Source organism: Pelodiscus sinensis, chromosome 2, assembly GCF_052426305.1.
Source record: "Pelodiscus sinensis isolate ZL-2025 chromosome 2, ASM5242630v1, whole genome shotgun sequence".
NCBI classification, from domain to species: domain Eukaryota; kingdom Metazoa; phylum Chordata; order Testudines; family Trionychidae; genus Pelodiscus; species Pelodiscus sinensis.
The window spans coordinates 197,037,918-197,055,744 of record NC_143053.1 but is presented as its reverse complement, the minus strand read 5'-3'; the positions used below and the strand labels follow the sequence as shown (position 1 = coordinate 197,055,744).

At 41.4% G+C, this 17,827-nt stretch overlaps 1 protein-coding gene across 2 annotated transcripts in view; it reads right to left on the bottom strand.

The window, feature by feature from the left end:
* Positions 1 to 5,029: 5,029 nt before the first annotated feature.
* Positions 5,030 to 17,827, bottom strand: part of HACL1 (2-hydroxyacyl-CoA lyase 1) — a 36,997-nt gene continuing 24,199 nt past the window's right edge. For both annotated transcript variants that reach the window (XM_006133233.4, XM_075922128.2), the window contains 9 exons: positions 15,254 to 15,389; positions 13,884 to 13,989; positions 12,818 to 12,901; positions 12,463 to 12,564; positions 9,689 to 9,843; positions 7,702 to 7,860; positions 6,309 to 6,416; positions 5,776 to 5,962; positions 5,030 to 5,393 (listed from right to left, as the gene is read on the bottom strand). In XM_006133233.4, the coding sequence (XP_006133295.3) occupies positions 5,361 to 5,393; positions 5,776 to 5,962; positions 6,309 to 6,416; positions 7,702 to 7,860; positions 9,689 to 9,843; positions 12,463 to 12,564; positions 12,818 to 12,901; positions 13,884 to 13,989; positions 15,254 to 15,389 (1,070 nt within the window). In that variant the 3' untranslated portion in view covers positions 5,030 to 5,360. The remainder of the gene's footprint in view (positions 5,394 to 5,775; positions 5,963 to 6,308; positions 6,417 to 7,701; positions 7,861 to 9,688; positions 9,844 to 12,462; positions 12,565 to 12,817; positions 12,902 to 13,883; positions 13,990 to 15,253; positions 15,390 to 17,827) is intronic.

Sequence of the window (17,827 nt, the reverse complement as noted above, 5' to 3'; positions counted from 1 at the left end):
CATGTCACAAGCTACTAAATTCTGGGACTATAACTCCTACACCGCAATAATCTCAGATTTTTCTTGGTGGTTCTAAGATCATCTTCTAAGGTTTCTATCCTTATTTCTTAACTTAGAACACTTTGCCTGCAAAGATGTACTCACTAAATACAGTCCTTGAATGACAGCTGCTTCTACTTTGGATTTATGCTGATAGGCAACAGACATTGTGCTCTGTTCTTTCTGAAATATTTTCTATTTAGCTTGTTTTCCCCTCTACAACTTTGATTTGCTCTCTATGCTTTTTGCATACTTCCCTGAAGGTGGAGTATTTTGTATAAAAATTTTTGCCTCCAGAAATAATCCTTGTTAAACTGCTGCCTTGATATGGGCTTTCTCGGCCATAAGATAAAAAAAAGAAAAAAGACCTAGACACTATTTTTTCTGTGGCAGCCAACCAGTCCTATTTTTTGAGAAGTTCAGTCACATTCAACAGACTTGCTGCGCTCTGTCGATCATGTATTTATTTATGGCATTCAACAGACCCCTGCTGTGCTGTGCCAAGTATTCTTTTATTTTCTTTCTTTTTTGATTTAATACCACTTGTTGGGTTTCCTTTTTCACTCAGTCCAAGTCTTTCCCTAATATTTCTCTGGGAGTCCATAAGGTCTACCCTTAGATTTAACCCACTTCTCCAATGTGGTACTAACTTCCTTATATTTAATCCCTTAAGACTTTTCAATGCCATTTCCCTTATTCTTAGGCTACAACCCTCAGACCAGAGGTGTGTAGTTAATCTACTCTAGACAGGTGGAATCTTGATTTGCTCTAGGGCTCTTCACTGAAGTTATTTTACCTGTTCCAGATGAGTGGCAGCTGAGTCATGGCATCACTATTTTGAGGCTCCTGCTTCTTCCACTTGGTTCCTCAAGAATTCAGTCTGACTCTAATTTCATCACTCAAGTTCCTTTATTGGCATATAGTAAAGTTGTGCTGAGTTGAACAGATTAAAAACAAGGGGTGGTAGAGGAGATACCACACATCTAACGTTACACGGCAACTTGTTTTTAATACATGTTTACCCATTGCATTGCATTTACTATACACTGCATTATACATTGTGGGATTGGCTTTCTTACTTTCTTACATTGACCATGCCTGACTTACTCTCTACCTCATCTTTTGTTGTAGGCTTATCTTTTCCATTGGTATCTTTTCCATTGTAAATGGTTCCCTGGGTGGTTCCTCATATCTTAGATAGCCTGTTTCCAGCCTGCTGATCCATTTACCCCCCTCATCATATCTCCCAAGAAATGAGGTCTCACCGATGTCCTGTTACTCATGTTAAGCCTGACTTACAAATACCAGGTGCTGAAATGAACAAAAATAATATTATAGTCATAGGTCAAACAGTGAAATGTCCTATTATTGTTGTTCTCCTTTCCCACTCCTGTTTGTCTCATCAACCAGCTACTGTGCCTCTTTCCCACTCCAAGTGCATTATCATGTACAGGTTTAGCGCAGTGTGATCCCTGGCTCAGCTGAGGTCCTAGGTGCTACCACACAGAAACAATAAAGCATTGTTATCAGAGGAAGGGGAACATAAGTACATCTCAGCTACGAGCAGGGTCTTGTTGATATTTGCAGCCATCCTGGGCAGTGTACTGTCAGAGGACAGGGACAGTTTCTCTGGTCATGTTTTCATCTGCTTTTCATTTAGATCTGCTTGCTCACTCTAAATTGGTTCTGCACTGCTGCCCAGTGCAAAACTTACCAGCTATCCTAATATCACTGCAATGCTGCTGTAGGTCTCAGGCCAGAGAGTATCTGCCAGGAACTGGCTGAGGCGGCTGCTAATTTAAATGATTTATCATTTACCTCTGCCAAGAAGTGCAACCAATTAAATACCTCAAAGCACAAAACCCTGCTACGTGCACATTCCTGTCGGAAAAGTATTAATGACATTGCTTTCATATTTATTCTAGCTTCACGGCTGTCTGCACTAAAGGCTATTATGGATGCTGGAAATGCAGCTGCACTAGGCCTGATTCTCCCATTGCTCAATGGCCTTTTTACTGTGTACAGAAAGGCAGTGAATCTGCCTAGCAGAGGATACCATAGTGCTGCTGGAAGATACCCTTTTCTGCATCCCCCAGCATATGCAGTGCATTGGAAGAGTGGCCAGAACAGCATTAATTCAGCAAAGGACTTAAGCAAGCGTCAGCAAAGGACTTAAGCATTCATATAAAGTGAAGCAGATATTTAAGTGTGCTGACTCAGGGCCTAAAATCTGTATTATTGCTATCTTTTTAAAATTATTATCATTTCCATTTTACTCCGCTCCTCTCAACTATCTTTCCAAAGGTTCCCCCTACTTTTAGATTACACAAGAGCTATCCAGAGTTGAAAATCATACGTAATATGTGGGGGGGACCTGTGCCTATCCAAGAGCAGGATTGATCCTGGAACAGGGGACATGTGTTTGAGCCAAATGTTCCTCCCTAGCTCCTAGATTGGAGGAATAGACCATGGGGGAGTGGAAAGTGTGTTGCAATGGGTTGTGAACTTTACAGGTGTTATAGTAAATAAAATCATTGAGTTACAAGAGTTAAACTACAGTGAACAGCGAAGCTTGTGTTGGGTTGTGCTGGCAGAGTGAATTTTCCACTGTTTTTTCTTCTGCATCCTACACTTGGTCTTTAAAGCTTCACATTAATCCAGCTGAAGTCTGGCAAATTTTCCACTGACTTTACAGAATGCAGGATATGGTAGATTGACAGGTACCAAATATTTTATTTTGTTTTGGGAATTAAGAATCCCAGCAGCAGTCTGCTGCTATTGTGGCCAGGCACTTAACATTGTCTAATCAGTCCGGTATGCCAACGTTGTTGTCTTCTAAATAGAGGATAGCAGCTGAACTTAATCAAACCAGACAAATGCATTTTCCAAGCTCCCTTTGCAGAAGTATGGAGCTATAATAAAGGCTGTGTCAGCATTTCCATTATTAACACTTATTTTTGAGGATTCAGTAATGTGGCTTTCAAGCATCCCTCTAAACAGCAACTTGACACAAAAGGACTTTATCTTAGAACTAATTTATTATGGGGGAGAAGGGAGAGGAATAACAGTGAAGCTCTTTCCAGACTATATAGTGAAGAAAAAGTTTAAAACACCTAAATTGAGCTGTCATATGTGTTTTGGGAGTTTATATGTCATGTAGCCACTGTACTGAGTAACAAGTGAGATCAAATAAACCATATATAAAGGGGACAGATCTTGAGTGCACTGAGATCTGTGGTAAAATTGCTATTGATATATTATCGATTACTTGTGGTATTTTAAATATCTTGTAACTACCCAAAATATTTATTTTTTAAAACATGGTTATTCTTCACCCTGCGAGCTGCTAAACATCCTTGCATACTACATAACTCAGGCTGAGTAGAAGGTTCTTAAACACCTGATGAATCAGGCCCTTTTGAGCATAAGAATTTTTTACACAACCTTAGTTCAGTAGCAAAGAGTAGCTAATCTCAATTTATAAAACTGGAGGTGTTCAGTAGCAGTGGAGGAGCTGGCAATCAGAGTCTCAGAATCATGGCCTATAAAATCCTGACAAAATGTGCACATTACCTTAATGACACTGTCAAGGGCACTGATGACAAGTCTGTCATATCAGAAATGCCCAACTGTTGGTTTTAATTTAAGATGTGCCATATCCTTCAGAGAGAGGCTTTTCTGCAATCAGTGTGTGCTCTTATTTGGAAGAATGCCTGACACAAAACATGGATGCAAAGCAATTGCTTCAAAATATATGTTTTTATGCCTCATTAGCATGTTAGAAATGCTTGACTGTGTTTTCCATTTTTCTCATCCTATGGCTGCATAAATGACACTTGTAACCACAGGCAAAGCTCCTGTAAACACAGATGAACACATCAGAAACATCTCTTGACCTTTTCATGGCCCTTGTTACAAAATACCGTGTGGGCTACTCAACACACTTTTTAGGCCCCCAAAATGGGTGAGCTACATTCTGTCTGTAATTCATCCCTTCAAATTTAAACTTCATGTCATGCATTTTGACTGCGGAGAATTTGATTTGGGCTATTATATGTTTGTTTTGCTGTTTTTAAACAGTGGGATCTGCACATATAGAAAGCACTAAAAAAATGGATCAAACTACTGGCTTTCTGTGGCTTTTTAAAGAGCCCATTTCTCTGTATTCCTCCCATTTTGCAGGCAAGACCATGATTGGAGAGGAAAACTTCTTCAGTTATAGCCTCAAGCAAGCAGATTGCCTTCTAAATTAATTCTCCTTATTTTTTTCTGCACTATTTCAGTCAGCCTACTAGATTCCTGGAAAGAACAGACACTGAAAGCATTTTCATCTATATTAGTATGTGCCATAAATAGCTGAAATGGTCTGCTTTACTCAGGATCTCTCTCAACCCTGTCCATCTGGCTTGAGCCATGCCATCAAAAGAAACAGCAACGGTCTGCTTTAGAATAGCTAGAACTTGCTAATAATAATATTCCATTATAAATAAATATGTAGGAAAATACTTGATTCTAGATAGTGTAATATTGAAAGGGGCTGGTAGCTGGTTGGGACGTTTGGATTCAGAGATAATCACAGACCTCATTAAACCCTATGGGTGCCAAGCAAGCTTTTTTGGGCTCAAGAGAATGAGCAGTTCAGTCACTTTATGTAGTAAAACTAGCTGCAAACATTGTGGTTTTTTACCCAAGGCACCAGGTCACATGACAAGAGCAAGGCTAAACCAGGTTTGGTTAACTGGGATTTCCCTTGCTGCAAAGGCAGATGCTTAAATATTTGTTGTAGGCTATGTGCACTGGAGTTGAAGGTGCTGAGGAGTATCAACCCCAATGAAGCTCAGTTGAAAGTAAAATATTCAGAACCTCTAGCAGAGGATTTGACCCTGAGTAAAAGACTCAAATGTGGGCTCTATAAAACAAGCTCTCTAGTAAGTAGCATGTTGTTCAAGGGAAGAACAGAAACAAGAAAAGAAAGACACAGACAGATTACTATGATTGTAGAGTTTTTCTATTTGTAAACAACGTACATTCCCTTTTTCCTTTCACCTACCCATCATTAATGTGTTTCTATATGATTTAGTTCTTAGCCATGAAAGAAAGATTTTCTTTGAGTGGACACTGATGTCTCTTGTGCATATTATGATTACTACTAATACAGTAGTGTATAAGTGACTTTTTAAAAAATGTGAAACAAAACTAGGATTTTATGAACTTATACACATAATTATAAAATATAGCTTTAGCAGTTTCACTCCTGGAAAAAAGGATTACTTTGGTTGAAGCAGATGTACTGGCTAGAGCGTCACTCTCTGCATCTTTTGTTACATGTTAGAACGAGTCAACCAGTGAAAATCCTGGAAGAAAAAAGAAATGAAATAGACATGAAGAAGGTGGAGTAGAATACAACATGTATTTACTGACATGCATTCCTGCCCTTGTGGAATTGTATAAGACTGTTTATGAAAATACACTTTTATTGTCAATTTTTCTGGTAGGAGCACAGAGGAATGATTTTTAACACTATGATAACACTCATAAAATATTAATAATAAATAAAGGACTATTAGAAAAATGTAAGGAAGGAAGACAGTGAAGTCTAAGGTGCGCTAATACTATAAAAAGCTGAGCAGAGGTGGACTCTTGAGTCTCCATATGCCTCACTGCACCCTTTCCCCATGTCCCAGGAGGATACAGGGGATCTGTTCATCAGAGCTAGAGAGAAATAAAAACACCCACCTGCTGCCTTCTGTCCGACTGTGGGTCGATCATTACATTGATAAGGGAAGGCATTTGCTTCTCTGCCAGGCTTTCTTTCAGGGCATTTTGTATTTCCTCTGGTGTTTTTACAAAGTATCCTTTACCCCCAAATGCAGTCATAATCTGCTCATAGTGGGAATTTGGCAGGAGACAAATAGGGGGTGCACTGTGATGAAACAAAGAGGTTCATAGCAGAATTAAAATGGCAAAAATGACCAACTAGAATTATGCTAATGTTAATACCTTTAAATGACTAAATGGTCATTATTCTGGCCAGTTAAGTTTCTCCTGTGCTGGTGGGACATGTAATTCATTTCTTATGCACTTCATTGTGCATAACTGGGCATGGATATTTTGTGAAGGTAGACTTGTTGCCATTTAGTTACTGATCTGAGACCAAAGCTTACTTCACTTCAGCTTTTAGTTTAGAACAGAAAATACTAGCCATGAATAAAAAGACCCTCTTGGTTGCTTCTCAGTTAATTAAAAGCACATAGGTTAGAGGCACTCACCATGCAGCCGGTTCGCCTGACTTTAACATCTCCTTCCAGGTATTTGCATCCAAACCATGGTATATCCCATTGTTGTTTACTACAATAATTATAACTGGCAAATTATACCTGCAATCATTTATAAACAAGATGATCTTGGGAAAAATTCTAAAGAACTGCATCTTTCTGTGAAGCAATAAAGGGGCACTCTACCAAAAAGAATCCCATTTGTATGAAAGTTCTTATACTGTTATCCAGGCAATAATATCTGCTATTGTTACAAGTGTCATGGATTCACAGGGTCTAGTCTACACACTGGTCTTAATCAGGGACCTCAAGGATTTACAGCAGCAGGACTCACAAACTGGCCCTTCAGGCTCTAACAATCCCTGTCTCTTTCCATGGCACTCAGTGGCGAGTCCAAATGCGCCATATTTCTGTGAAAGACTTAGTCCCCTGATTCCCATTCCGGATGCAATGCTTTTCAAGTATCTGCAGCGACACCATGCAGCCTTTTGATAACAAGGGAACTTTTCTGAGTCACCTGGAATTCAGAATCTGAAAATCTTTGGGCAGCAAGGCTGTCATCCATCCCAGGACTCAAGACAAGGTATGTGGGGTCCAGCTCCGAAGCCCGAAAAGGGAGGGGCTGAGGGCAAAAGGGGCAGGAGTGAGGGTAGTCAGCCCTTAGCACTGACCAGATTGCAGAGTGACAGGGTGATGCTCCAGCGGAAATTCAAAGGGCCCGGGGCTCCAGCAACCGCCATTGCTACAGTAGCAGTGGCTGGGAGCTCTGAGTCCCTTTAATCACTCAGCCCTGGAGCAATTGCCTCCTTTGCCCCTTCTCCTTCATCCCCGTCTTTGAATTAGTATGAGAATGGAAGGCTTAATACAGAGTTCTCTCAGCTCTACCATTGCTTGGCCTGCAGTCTGTATACCCCTCTTCCTTTGTTCTCCAGCTAGAGCTTTTGCCCTGCTTCCCTGTAGTGAGGTGGTGGTGCTGGTAAATAACTTGCTCTAAAGACTTAATGTTTAGTCATTGAGGCTTCCATTCAAATGTTTTGATCCAGCCCAGACAATCCTGGTAGCTATTATGTCTCAAGCAACTACAGTGATCTCCCATGTTGCAGAGAGAAAATAAGTTCTCTCCCTTCTTTCCACAAGAGAAAGCAACACCAAAGGGATAGACACAGATCCAGACAGACAAATCGTTTACAGAAATACTGTGGACAATTCCCCCATTTTATACAACAATTAGCACCTAATATTACTATGACACATTTTTTTTTCATTTTGTTTTCTTGTGCATTTAACAGCATTTTGCTTATAGTCAGTTTCTCTGATTTGGACAGTCTGTCAATATGATAGGGACAATAAGTTAAGATGGTTCACTTGGTCAAAAGATTTTTTTTACCTGCAAATAGTTTCCACTTCCATGCCAGAAAATCCAAAAGCACTGTCTCCTTCGATACAGATCACTCGTTGCTCGGGTGTGCGATCTTTAGCCACCAATGCAGATGCTATAGCGAAACCTAGCCCAACTCCCATTGTTCCAAATGTACCAGCATCGATTCTGCAGATAGAAAGTAGAATTATTGACTTTTTCTTCACTGAATTATTTTTTTATGTACAGCCTGGTAAACAGTTCTCAACTGGTCCATGACAGTTTTTCCCTTGTGGTAATTTAGATACAGTATAACCCAACAATTTATAAAACTATTATCTAAAAAAATGCATTTGACACATTTATTACTGTATGACACATCACTTGTCTATACAAACTTGAAAAAGATTTCATAATACTCTAATGAAGACACATATAATAGAACTTTAAAAAAATTAGTTAAGTGGAATAAGAGATGCTTATATACTACCAAGTACAATGTTCTATATTCCTGATTGTCTTCAGTCTTCATTGTGGTGGTATTTCAAGACATCTAATTAATGTGTGATGGGATGTTTCAAGTGGCAGTAAAATAATTGTTCTGTGAGGTCTTGCATCTCAAAGTAGGGATGTAAGCGAGTAGTCGAGTAATCACTTACTCACTCCCACCCACTTGCTGCCTCTGTATAAGAGGCAGCAAGGGGGAAGAGGCAGGAGCTGGTCCTGGGAGAAGCCAATTTAAAAAAAGCTGGCAGCTTTTAATATATTAAAAATGCAGAGCTGCAGTGGTCCGGAGCTGGCGTGAGACGGTACTACTTAGTTCTGGCTTGCGCCAGCTCTGGGAGCCACCCCTGACAGAGTGGCTCCCCTTATCAACTAATCAAACAAATTGTATCGACTACATGAATAACCAAATAACAGCTCCTTATCATCCTTATCCCAAAGTTCAAATTAATAGGCTACATGAAATCTTTTCAACATTTAATTCCATGGAGATGCATCTAGAAACCTGAAGTTTCAGGCAAATAATGCTATTCAAACTCTAGTCTTCAGGTTCAACTTTCGAAATCAAATTGCAAGCTGTAATTAAATAAGACCATTTCAACCAGGCACATTTAGCAACTGAGAAATACATAAAAAGTCATGATTATAGGACTAGCGTTTCAAATTTGCTTTCTTATGTGCACAATGCTATGTAGAAAGAAAAAAGTGTGTCACCATATCAGCCTTTTAAAAATAAATATTTTCTCCCAGTTAATTTTATGTTAACTTCATTTTATCCCAAGTATGTAGTTAGGTTCATTTATGACAGATGTTTTCAAAAGGAGGTTCTAGACTTCACAATCAGATTTGAAGTTTCACCTCAACAAAGACTGTCCAGTTTTCCTTCATGCAAACCAATGAATACAGACTAGCTCTAATTTACAGTCATTCTGATATAGTTGGCTTTAATACAGTAACAAAATCAGAACTTCAGAATTTGTAGGTCTACATTTAGGCACCTGAATTCCTTTGCAGAGGCACACTATATAGCCTACTCTACAAAGATTCTCTAGCTCTTATTGATTTTAAGATAGTTCTGCATAACATCAACTTTGTGTGTGTGAATCTCCTGGCAGGTTAGGACCTAGCTTATTTATCATAATTTTTTAAAATAAGTTCTAACATTTTAGGCACACATTCACACACCAACTATGGGACTCGATAATATACTCCTGTTCCCCCAGAGAGACCTGAGATCTCTGCCAAATAACTTTCACTTGTTTGAAATATGGGCATTTATTACCACTGTACTATGTGCAGTAGTCTCACACAAATCAATGTGTATTCTGAATAAAAATCAATGACAGAGTATGACCAAAAGGGATAAAGATAAGATGCCTATACAACAAATCACCCCAAAGACACTACATTTATTTTATTTAAACAATTTTTTTATTTAAAGGACATAGTGTCAGTAACCTATATCCCAGCTGTGTGGAAACAAACATGCACATCATGGTTTCAAAGAAAATACCTGTGACGAGGAAGATAGTTTGGAAGCATCGAGCGTCCAATGTCCATAGTATTAGCTCCTTCGCTTACCAGAATACAGTCCCTGGGTAAGAGTTCTCTGACATGATGGAATACTGTATAATAATTCATAGGCAGGGACTTCTGTAATGCCAATGCCTTTAAAAAATAAGAGATTAATTTTATTTATATTGCTTAGCATAAAGGCAATGTGTGAATATTACCACAGAAGTCAGGGACTTCTCTCCTGAGTCAGGGTGACAGAACTAGAATCCCTCCCAACAGGTATGATCAGCAGAGTCACTTTCACTGACAATGCTTTTTGTAATTCTGAAGACGGGCTGTTTACAGCAGAGGTTCTCTCAGGGGTGCAACCTGCTCCCTCTGGTGGTGTGCCATCGTCAACAGTTTATTGACATTCAGAGCAACCAGCAAGGCACATTAATTTGTTCTACCATTATTAATGCTAGTGATGTCAGTGGTTAACTGGGTAATGCTTACCGGTTACCAGTTAACCAGCTGGGCTGGAGAAGCATCCTGCCCATCTATGGTGCAGTGTGGGGGTCTTGCCTGACTGGAGCAGCCTCGCCTCCAGGTCCCTCCTACCCTCATTTGAGCATTTAACCATTTAATCAGTTAACTGGGATTTTATATCCCTAATTATTGCTATTTATTATTTGTTTCACCAGAATCCCATTGAGTTAGGTGCTGGTCAAACACACAGTAAAAATGTTTAATTATTTGTAACCACAGGTAAGCTGTTTCATTTGTGTGTTGGGGTGATTCAAGTCTGTGCCATCTACAGGTTGGACTTCTCTGGTACAGCATCATCAGGACCTGACCTGTTCTGAACAAGAGAATTTGCCGGACAAGGGGAGATCTCCTGCCACTGGCCCCCAACCCTGTCATCCGCTGCTGGTAGGCAAGGATGTTAAATTGAGGTTAACTGACTAGTCGAGTAGTGGATGGACTTTCTATCGACTACTCGACTAGTCGATAGGCACTTCCACATTCCTCCTTTGAAATGTACAAGAACCCCTGTTTGGGGTTCTTGTACATTTCAAAGAAGGAATGCGGAACTCAGTCCTGCTGATACCAGGCTGCAGGCGAGTGCTGCTTTGAAATATACAGGAGTGCCCAGATGGAGCTCTTGTGCATTTAAAAGCCATGGAACCCGGGGTCAGCTGGGGGAGTCCCCAGCTGATCCCGGGTTCCGCTGAAATGCTGCAGGGAGCCCAGGATCAGCTGGGAAGTCCCCAACTGACCCCGGGTTCCATGGTAGCTGCCCCTTTAAAACACGGAAGCGGCATTTCAAAGGGGCAGCGCCACTCATCTCCAGCTCAGCTGTGCTGTGGCTGCCCCTTTTGAAACATGGAGGCAGCATTTCAAAGGGGCAGCGCCACGGAACCTGGGCCACGGAACTCCCCAGCTGATCCCGGGTTCTGGAGAAATGCTGCTCGGAATCTGGGGTTAGCTGGGAAGTCCCCAGCTGACCCTGGACTCCATGGCGCTTCGGCGTTTTAAAACAGCAGCACTGCATAGCTGATCCCTGGCTCAGCTGTGCAGCACTGCTGCTCTGAAGTACCTTTTCTCCCCCCTTTCTGCCTCTATCTGATAGACACAGCAAGGGGGGGAGGCGGGAAACCGACTAGTTAACAGACTATCCGATAGGCAAATGCTTATCGGATAGTCGACTAACCCTTAACATACTTACTGGTAGGCTGCCCCAGTGAGCAACGCTGCTTCCCCCTGCAACCTGGCTGGGCTGCTTACTGAGCTACTGCTGGCTCCCTGGGTGGCACTGGCTCCGGCTCCAGCTCCAGCCCCAGGGCTTCATTTCTGTGCAGCTGGGAGCAGCCGTGAAAGTGGGGCTCCGACCCTGGCCACGCTCAGCCCCAGCCATAGCCCTGGACAGTAGGGGAAAGCCACAGGGCTCTGGCCCTGGTTATGCACAGCTCGGGAAGTAACGGGGCTGCAGACCCCAGCCTTGCCCTGCAAAGCTGGGGAAAGCTGTGGGGCTCCATCCCTGGCCCCATGCTCCTGGGGGCTGCTGGAGGGCTCCGGCTACAGTCCTGAACTGCCCCCCAGCCGTGCTGCTGACTCTGATGTCCCACCTGGCTGGCCCTCCTGCCCTTAGGCTCCTGGATGTTGCTTGACCCGAGTCCTGGATTTTGGAGGTACAACTTATACTGAGAGGAGTCTAATTTAGGCTCCAATTCTGCAGACACATATGGGCTCAGACTTCCAGGTATGAACAGTCCAATTCATGTGCAGAAATTCAAGCACATCCATAAGTATTTTTAAGATTGGTGTCTTAATTTGTCACTTGCTTTTGATGTACATCATTACACCTAGATGTCATAACAACCGGCACATACAAATCCATAAAATAAAACAAAAATAAAGGATCTACCTTAGTAAAACTGAGCTGTCATTTGCTAAGAGTAACACCACATCACTTGCAAATCAATTCTGTTACAATAATATCTTCGGTACAAGAGCTTCCTTGTGGTACTATGGTCCTAATTCAAAGACCAATGGCTTCTATGGGGTTTGGGTGACAGTTAATTCTTGAGACCTTCTTTCCATACAGCAGATAATTCTGAACAAAGTAAGTCAATGGGAGCCTTTTAAAACATTTTGATACCATTCAGAATTTAGCAACCTGAAAGCTCTGATTAGTTAGGGAGACTTAACTACAATACTGAGAGGGACAGCATTGATACCCTGTGCCCAGAAAAAGGATCAAAAACCACTTTTACTGAGCCATAGTATTACCTTGGATGTTTCTTCATTGCTTTTCATTTTCTCTCTTAACATCTTCCACCATTCTGAATAAGAAGGATATTTCCATTCCATTAGAACAAGTTGTTCTAAAAGCTAAAACAACACACACAAAATTTATCCTCTTTCAAAACATAAACCTCAGAATAATTTCTTCAAGAAAATCTAACAATCATACACCAAGATCCCAGCACAATACTTCATCTACTTTTAAACTGTAACTGTATTAGACATTGGATACACAGCATAGGTATGCTGCATGAGAAAGTGCTTTTGTCAGAACTTTTTTAAAAAAATAATCTACTTTTTCTACAAAGTCAGAGGATATGGACACCTTGCATTACATTACCTGCTCAGTTACAGCACTTATGTCACCTAATAAAATTGCGGCAGGTCTCACGTTGTTCCCGAGCTCCTCTGCACAAATATCAACCTATTTTTTTTAAAGTTTTTAGACAAAAGAACAATGAATCAATTAGGATTATTTAAAATCAGTGAGTTAAAGACAAAGTAATATAGAGTATTTTCTAATGACTTCTTTAGTCCTCACTTTTACTTTAAAAATAATTTCCTCTACTCTTTTCTGGAAGTGTTATTCAAGGGATGACTTACTGGAAGTGCTATTCAAGAGATGATTTATTCCAAGTAAAAATACACATTCCCATTTTAAGATATGTTCATCTGTATCCTTTGCACCAACTTACTGCTTTTCGGTTATTCCTCTGACACGCAGTACATAACTTTGTTGTTACTAGTGTGAAGAACACAAGCTGGGCACCTTCGGAGGAGATCAGATGAGGGCTAATTAGGTTTCAAAGTACTGAAAGCAAGCTAATCAGAGAGCAGAATTGACTACTGCTCTGGAATACATGAATGTACAATATTTTGAAATGGAAGAAAGGGGGTAAAATTGATTTTATACCCTATGATTCCTAACACAGACAACTTGCCAGAAGTATTAATTTATTAAGTCACCTTTATTCTTCTACTCTCATTGTTTCCAAGTGGTCAGGCTCTTATAGCGAGCAGCAAGATCTTGTTTGCTTTGACTATAAATATCAGATAATCTCTTAAAAGGATCCTACTGAGAGTATTATGGACAATTCCACAACTTCAAAACTCTTTGATTAGGATAAAAAAAATTATCTCTGTGCTATTGCACTGAATAGGAGCTTTGCCACTAATTCAATGGGAGCAGCATCAAGTCCTACATGCTCAGAATAATGTTATATTGTTTCTGAAAATATCAAAGAACTAAAAACCAACAAAAATAATAATTTTGGAGAACTACAGTTATCACATACACTGTACTGCACTGTCAACGTGACAAAGATCACCACGTGAAAGAGAAGGCTTTTACAGAGAGACAGCACTAGCCAACAGAAGGTGATCTTCAAATTATTATCCTAGATTACCTGGATAAACTTTACATCTGGTCGAAATCTTGGTGGAAGTCCAAAGTGCAAAATCCAGTTCAATCTGGCACCAAACAATATTATTACATCAGCATGTTGCAATGCCCTAATAACAGAAAACAAAAGAAAAACATGCTATGTAAATTTTTTTTGTATTAAACTGCTTTCAAAAGGGCAATAATTTCACAGCAGCCCTATCACTTAGGAGAATACAGAAGCACATCTTGCCTCCTTCCAGCATACATCATCTAGAAATAGTGCTTGGTCCTGCCATGAGTGTCGGGGACAGAACTTGATGACCTCTTTAGTTTCCTTTCTATTCTATGATAAATTAGTTTAGCTCAGCAAGCTGAAAATCTTTTATAGAAACAAATGTCTCTTCAGTTTTTATAATCAGAAGATTTTCTGAAATCCCAAATAAAGCACTAAGTTCTCTTTCCAAAATAGTGTTCATTTTGTGAAAGTAAATAATATTAGAGCAAAACCTAAACAAACAAAATGAACAGAGACAATAACCCTTCCCCCCATTTTAAAAGAATGTTGAGGTTCCAAAGTTAAGTGCACTCAAGTTAGAAAATATCAGAATTACTCTTAATTCAGCCCCCTTATGTGTATGCCTAAAGGAGCACAGTTGCTGAACAAAATACCTCAGGTGTAGTTTTTTAGTGCTCAGATTTATTAACAACATACTCCATAATGATGAAGGCATAGTGCTCAACAAACTACTCTACTTAAGTTTATTTAAATATATAGGAGTTTCAAATGCATAGTAAGCCCATCATCTACATAGAGATCCACAGGTTCTCTATCAGCAAGTTCAGATTAATTTGTCAGTGACTACAATTTTTTAAAAACACAATCTTCAATAGATAGCTCTTCAATCCAATTCAAGGATTTACAGAGACCCTACTTCAGTTAGCACCACTTTTTAGTCTTAAAAGTCAGTGCACTGAATATGCCAGTAGTTTTCAGTTACCTGCAATTTAACTTGTTTGCTGGCTTCATTCTGTGTTGTTAAAAACTACTTTGTCTAATAGAGTCTTAATATTAATACAACAAAACTTAATTCAGAAGAATTCAGCTTAGCTCTTGGCAAAAAACTTCTAGTGACTGCTAAATTTTCACTCTGGACTCAGTTCTAAGTAGGATTTGACATCAGCTATGAAAAGTTACTGGCTTTATCCACTGCTATAAAATAGGGCACAAAATGCAATTTGTACTTAAGCTGTTTTTGTTCTGTTTTTGTTTTTTTTTTGTTTTTAATTAAGCCTTGCACAGTATTTGTAACATGGTGCAATTTGGTGCAGCTTTAATGGTATATTTCCATTTCTTTTACAGAAGATAGGATTAAAAGCAAAGCCTTGCTTTACATGGATCTGGCTGCAGCTACACAGTTTGGATGGTTATCTGGAACAACTCCTTTCCCCATTGGCGTAGGCAAAAATGGTAGCCCACATTGGTCCACCAACTTTCTGATGTTGTTTTCAGCACGTGAATAAGCAGCACCTATAGGAAACAAAGTACAAAGAAGGGTTTGATGTGATCTCTAATTTATATCTTTCTATGGCCCCAATTAACCAAGGGTATGTCTACACTACAACGTTAATTCGAACTAACTTAGTTCGAATTAGTTAATTCGAACTAAGCTAATTCGAACTAACGGATCCAGACTAAAAAACTAGTTCGAATTAGCATTTTGCTAATTCGAACTAGCATGTCCACATTAAGTGGACCCTGAACCGGACTTAAGGATGGCCGGAAGCAGTGCCGGCAGGGCATCAGAGGAGGACTTACAGCGTGGAGATGATGTCTCAGGCTAGCCGAGGGCTGTGCTTAAAGGGTCCCGACCTCCACCCCGAACAGACAGTTCTCAGGGGTGCCCCACTTGCAAAGCAGTCCTGGCTTGGATTGCCCGGAGTACCCACACTGGGCACATCACACCACTTAGCCATCAACCCGGCTGCACTTGCCGCAGGCTGCCATCTGGGAGAGGGAGCAATTGGGGGGCTGCAGGAGAGCTTCCACCCCCAGAAGCCCACAGACCCAGCCCAGTCCTCCCCATCGGGGGCTCATGCCCCATTCCTCCCTCACCTCCTTCCACTTACCCTTCCCTAGCCCCTCTTCTTGATGTACAAAATAAAGATAACGTGTCTTCCAAAATGGAATCTGTCTTTATTGAACAAAACTGGGGGAGACTGGGAAAAGGAGGTGGGAGAGGGGAAGAGAGAGGGTGGGAGAGGGGAGGGCAACTAAAATGGTCAGGGGTTGGGAACAGGTCCCATATGAAGAGAGGCTAAAGAGACTGGGACTTTTCAGCTTAGAAAAGAGGAGACGGAAGGGGGACAGGATAGAGGTCTCTAAAAGCAGGAGTTGGGTGTAGAGGGTGCATACCGAAAAGTTCTTCATTAGTTCCCATAAAGAAGGACTAGAGGACACCAAAGGAAAGGAATGGGTAGCAGGCTTCAAACTAGTAACAGAAAGTTCTTCTTCATAAAGCAAAGAGTCAACCTGTGGAACTCCTTGCTCCAGGAGGCTGTGAAGGCTAGAACTAGAACAGAGTTTAAAGGGAAGTGAGATCAAGTCATGGAGGTTGGGTTCATGGAGTGGTATTAGCCAGGGGGTAGGAGTGGTGTCCCTGCCCAAGGTTTGTGGAAGGCTGGAGAGGGATGGTACGAGACAAATGGCTTGGTCACTGTCTTCGGTCCATCCCCTCCAAGGTCCCTAGGGTTGGCCGCTGTCGGCAGACACGCTACTGGGCTAGATGGACCTTTGGTCTGACCCAGGATGGCCGTTGTAAGCTCAGGGCTCAGGGTCGGGGGTCTCAGTGGACCCCCTTGATTCTCTTGCACACCTGCTCCTGGGTGGCCAGGCTGGCAGCTCTCCTGCCCTAGCCGGCCACTTTCCTGTGCCTAGTGCGGAGATCGTGGACGAGGTCTACGATGTCTGCACTAGCCCGGGCGGGTGCCCGCCTCTTGCGGTCCCAGGCAAGCTCCCTGGAGCTGCTAGCCTGGTCCCGGGAAGAGGGGGAGGGCTGGGGGGCATCGGGTGGGTGGCTCAATCCATGCCAGGTGCAGGGTCTGCTGGCTGGGTGTTGGCAGGCTTGCACCTGGCACGGGCACCGTAGCCAGCCCGTGCCCCTTTAAGGGGTCCGGGGCCGGGAAGGGGGCAGACGAATTTCCCTGGTGTTGGCCAGAGTGGCCACCAGGGAAACCTGGGGAGGGCTAGCCTCCCACTAGTTCGAATTAAGGGGCTACACACCCCTTAATTCGAACTAGCTAGTTCGAACTAGGCTTAATCCTCGTAAAATGAGGTTTTCCTAGTTCGAACTAAGCGCTCTGCTAGTTCGATTTAAATTCGAACTAACGGAGCGCTAGTGTAGCACCTATTAAAGTTAATTCAAACTAACGTCTGTTAGTTCGAATTAACTTTGTAGTGTAGACATACCCCAAGGTGCTTAAGTAAGGGCTTAACTTCAAGCATGTAGTGAACAGTCTTAGAATCACTGGCTTAGAATCACTGGCTTAGAATCACTTGCAAGTTTAATTACTTATATGCTTAAGAGTTTCTCTAAAGCAGGAGAACAGTGTGAGCTCTGAAACACAAGATACATATATTCATCAACTAACTTAAATAATCATATTATGTAGATGGGGCTGGTAGCACTGCCTATTATTAACATTCAAAAGTTTCAGGGGGTAGCAGTGTTAGTCTGTAACTGGAAAAACTTAAAAAACAATATATAGTCTTGCAGCAATTTACATTTTTGTCAGTCTCTAAGGTGCCGCCAGACTATTTGTTGCTTATTATTAACATTATATCACATTTCCCATATGGAAGAAAGAGTCAACAACTTAGAACATAAGAACAGTGATACAGGGCAGACCAAAAGTCCATCTGACCGTGTCCTGTCTTCTGACAGTGGTCAGTGTCAGGTGCCCCAGAGG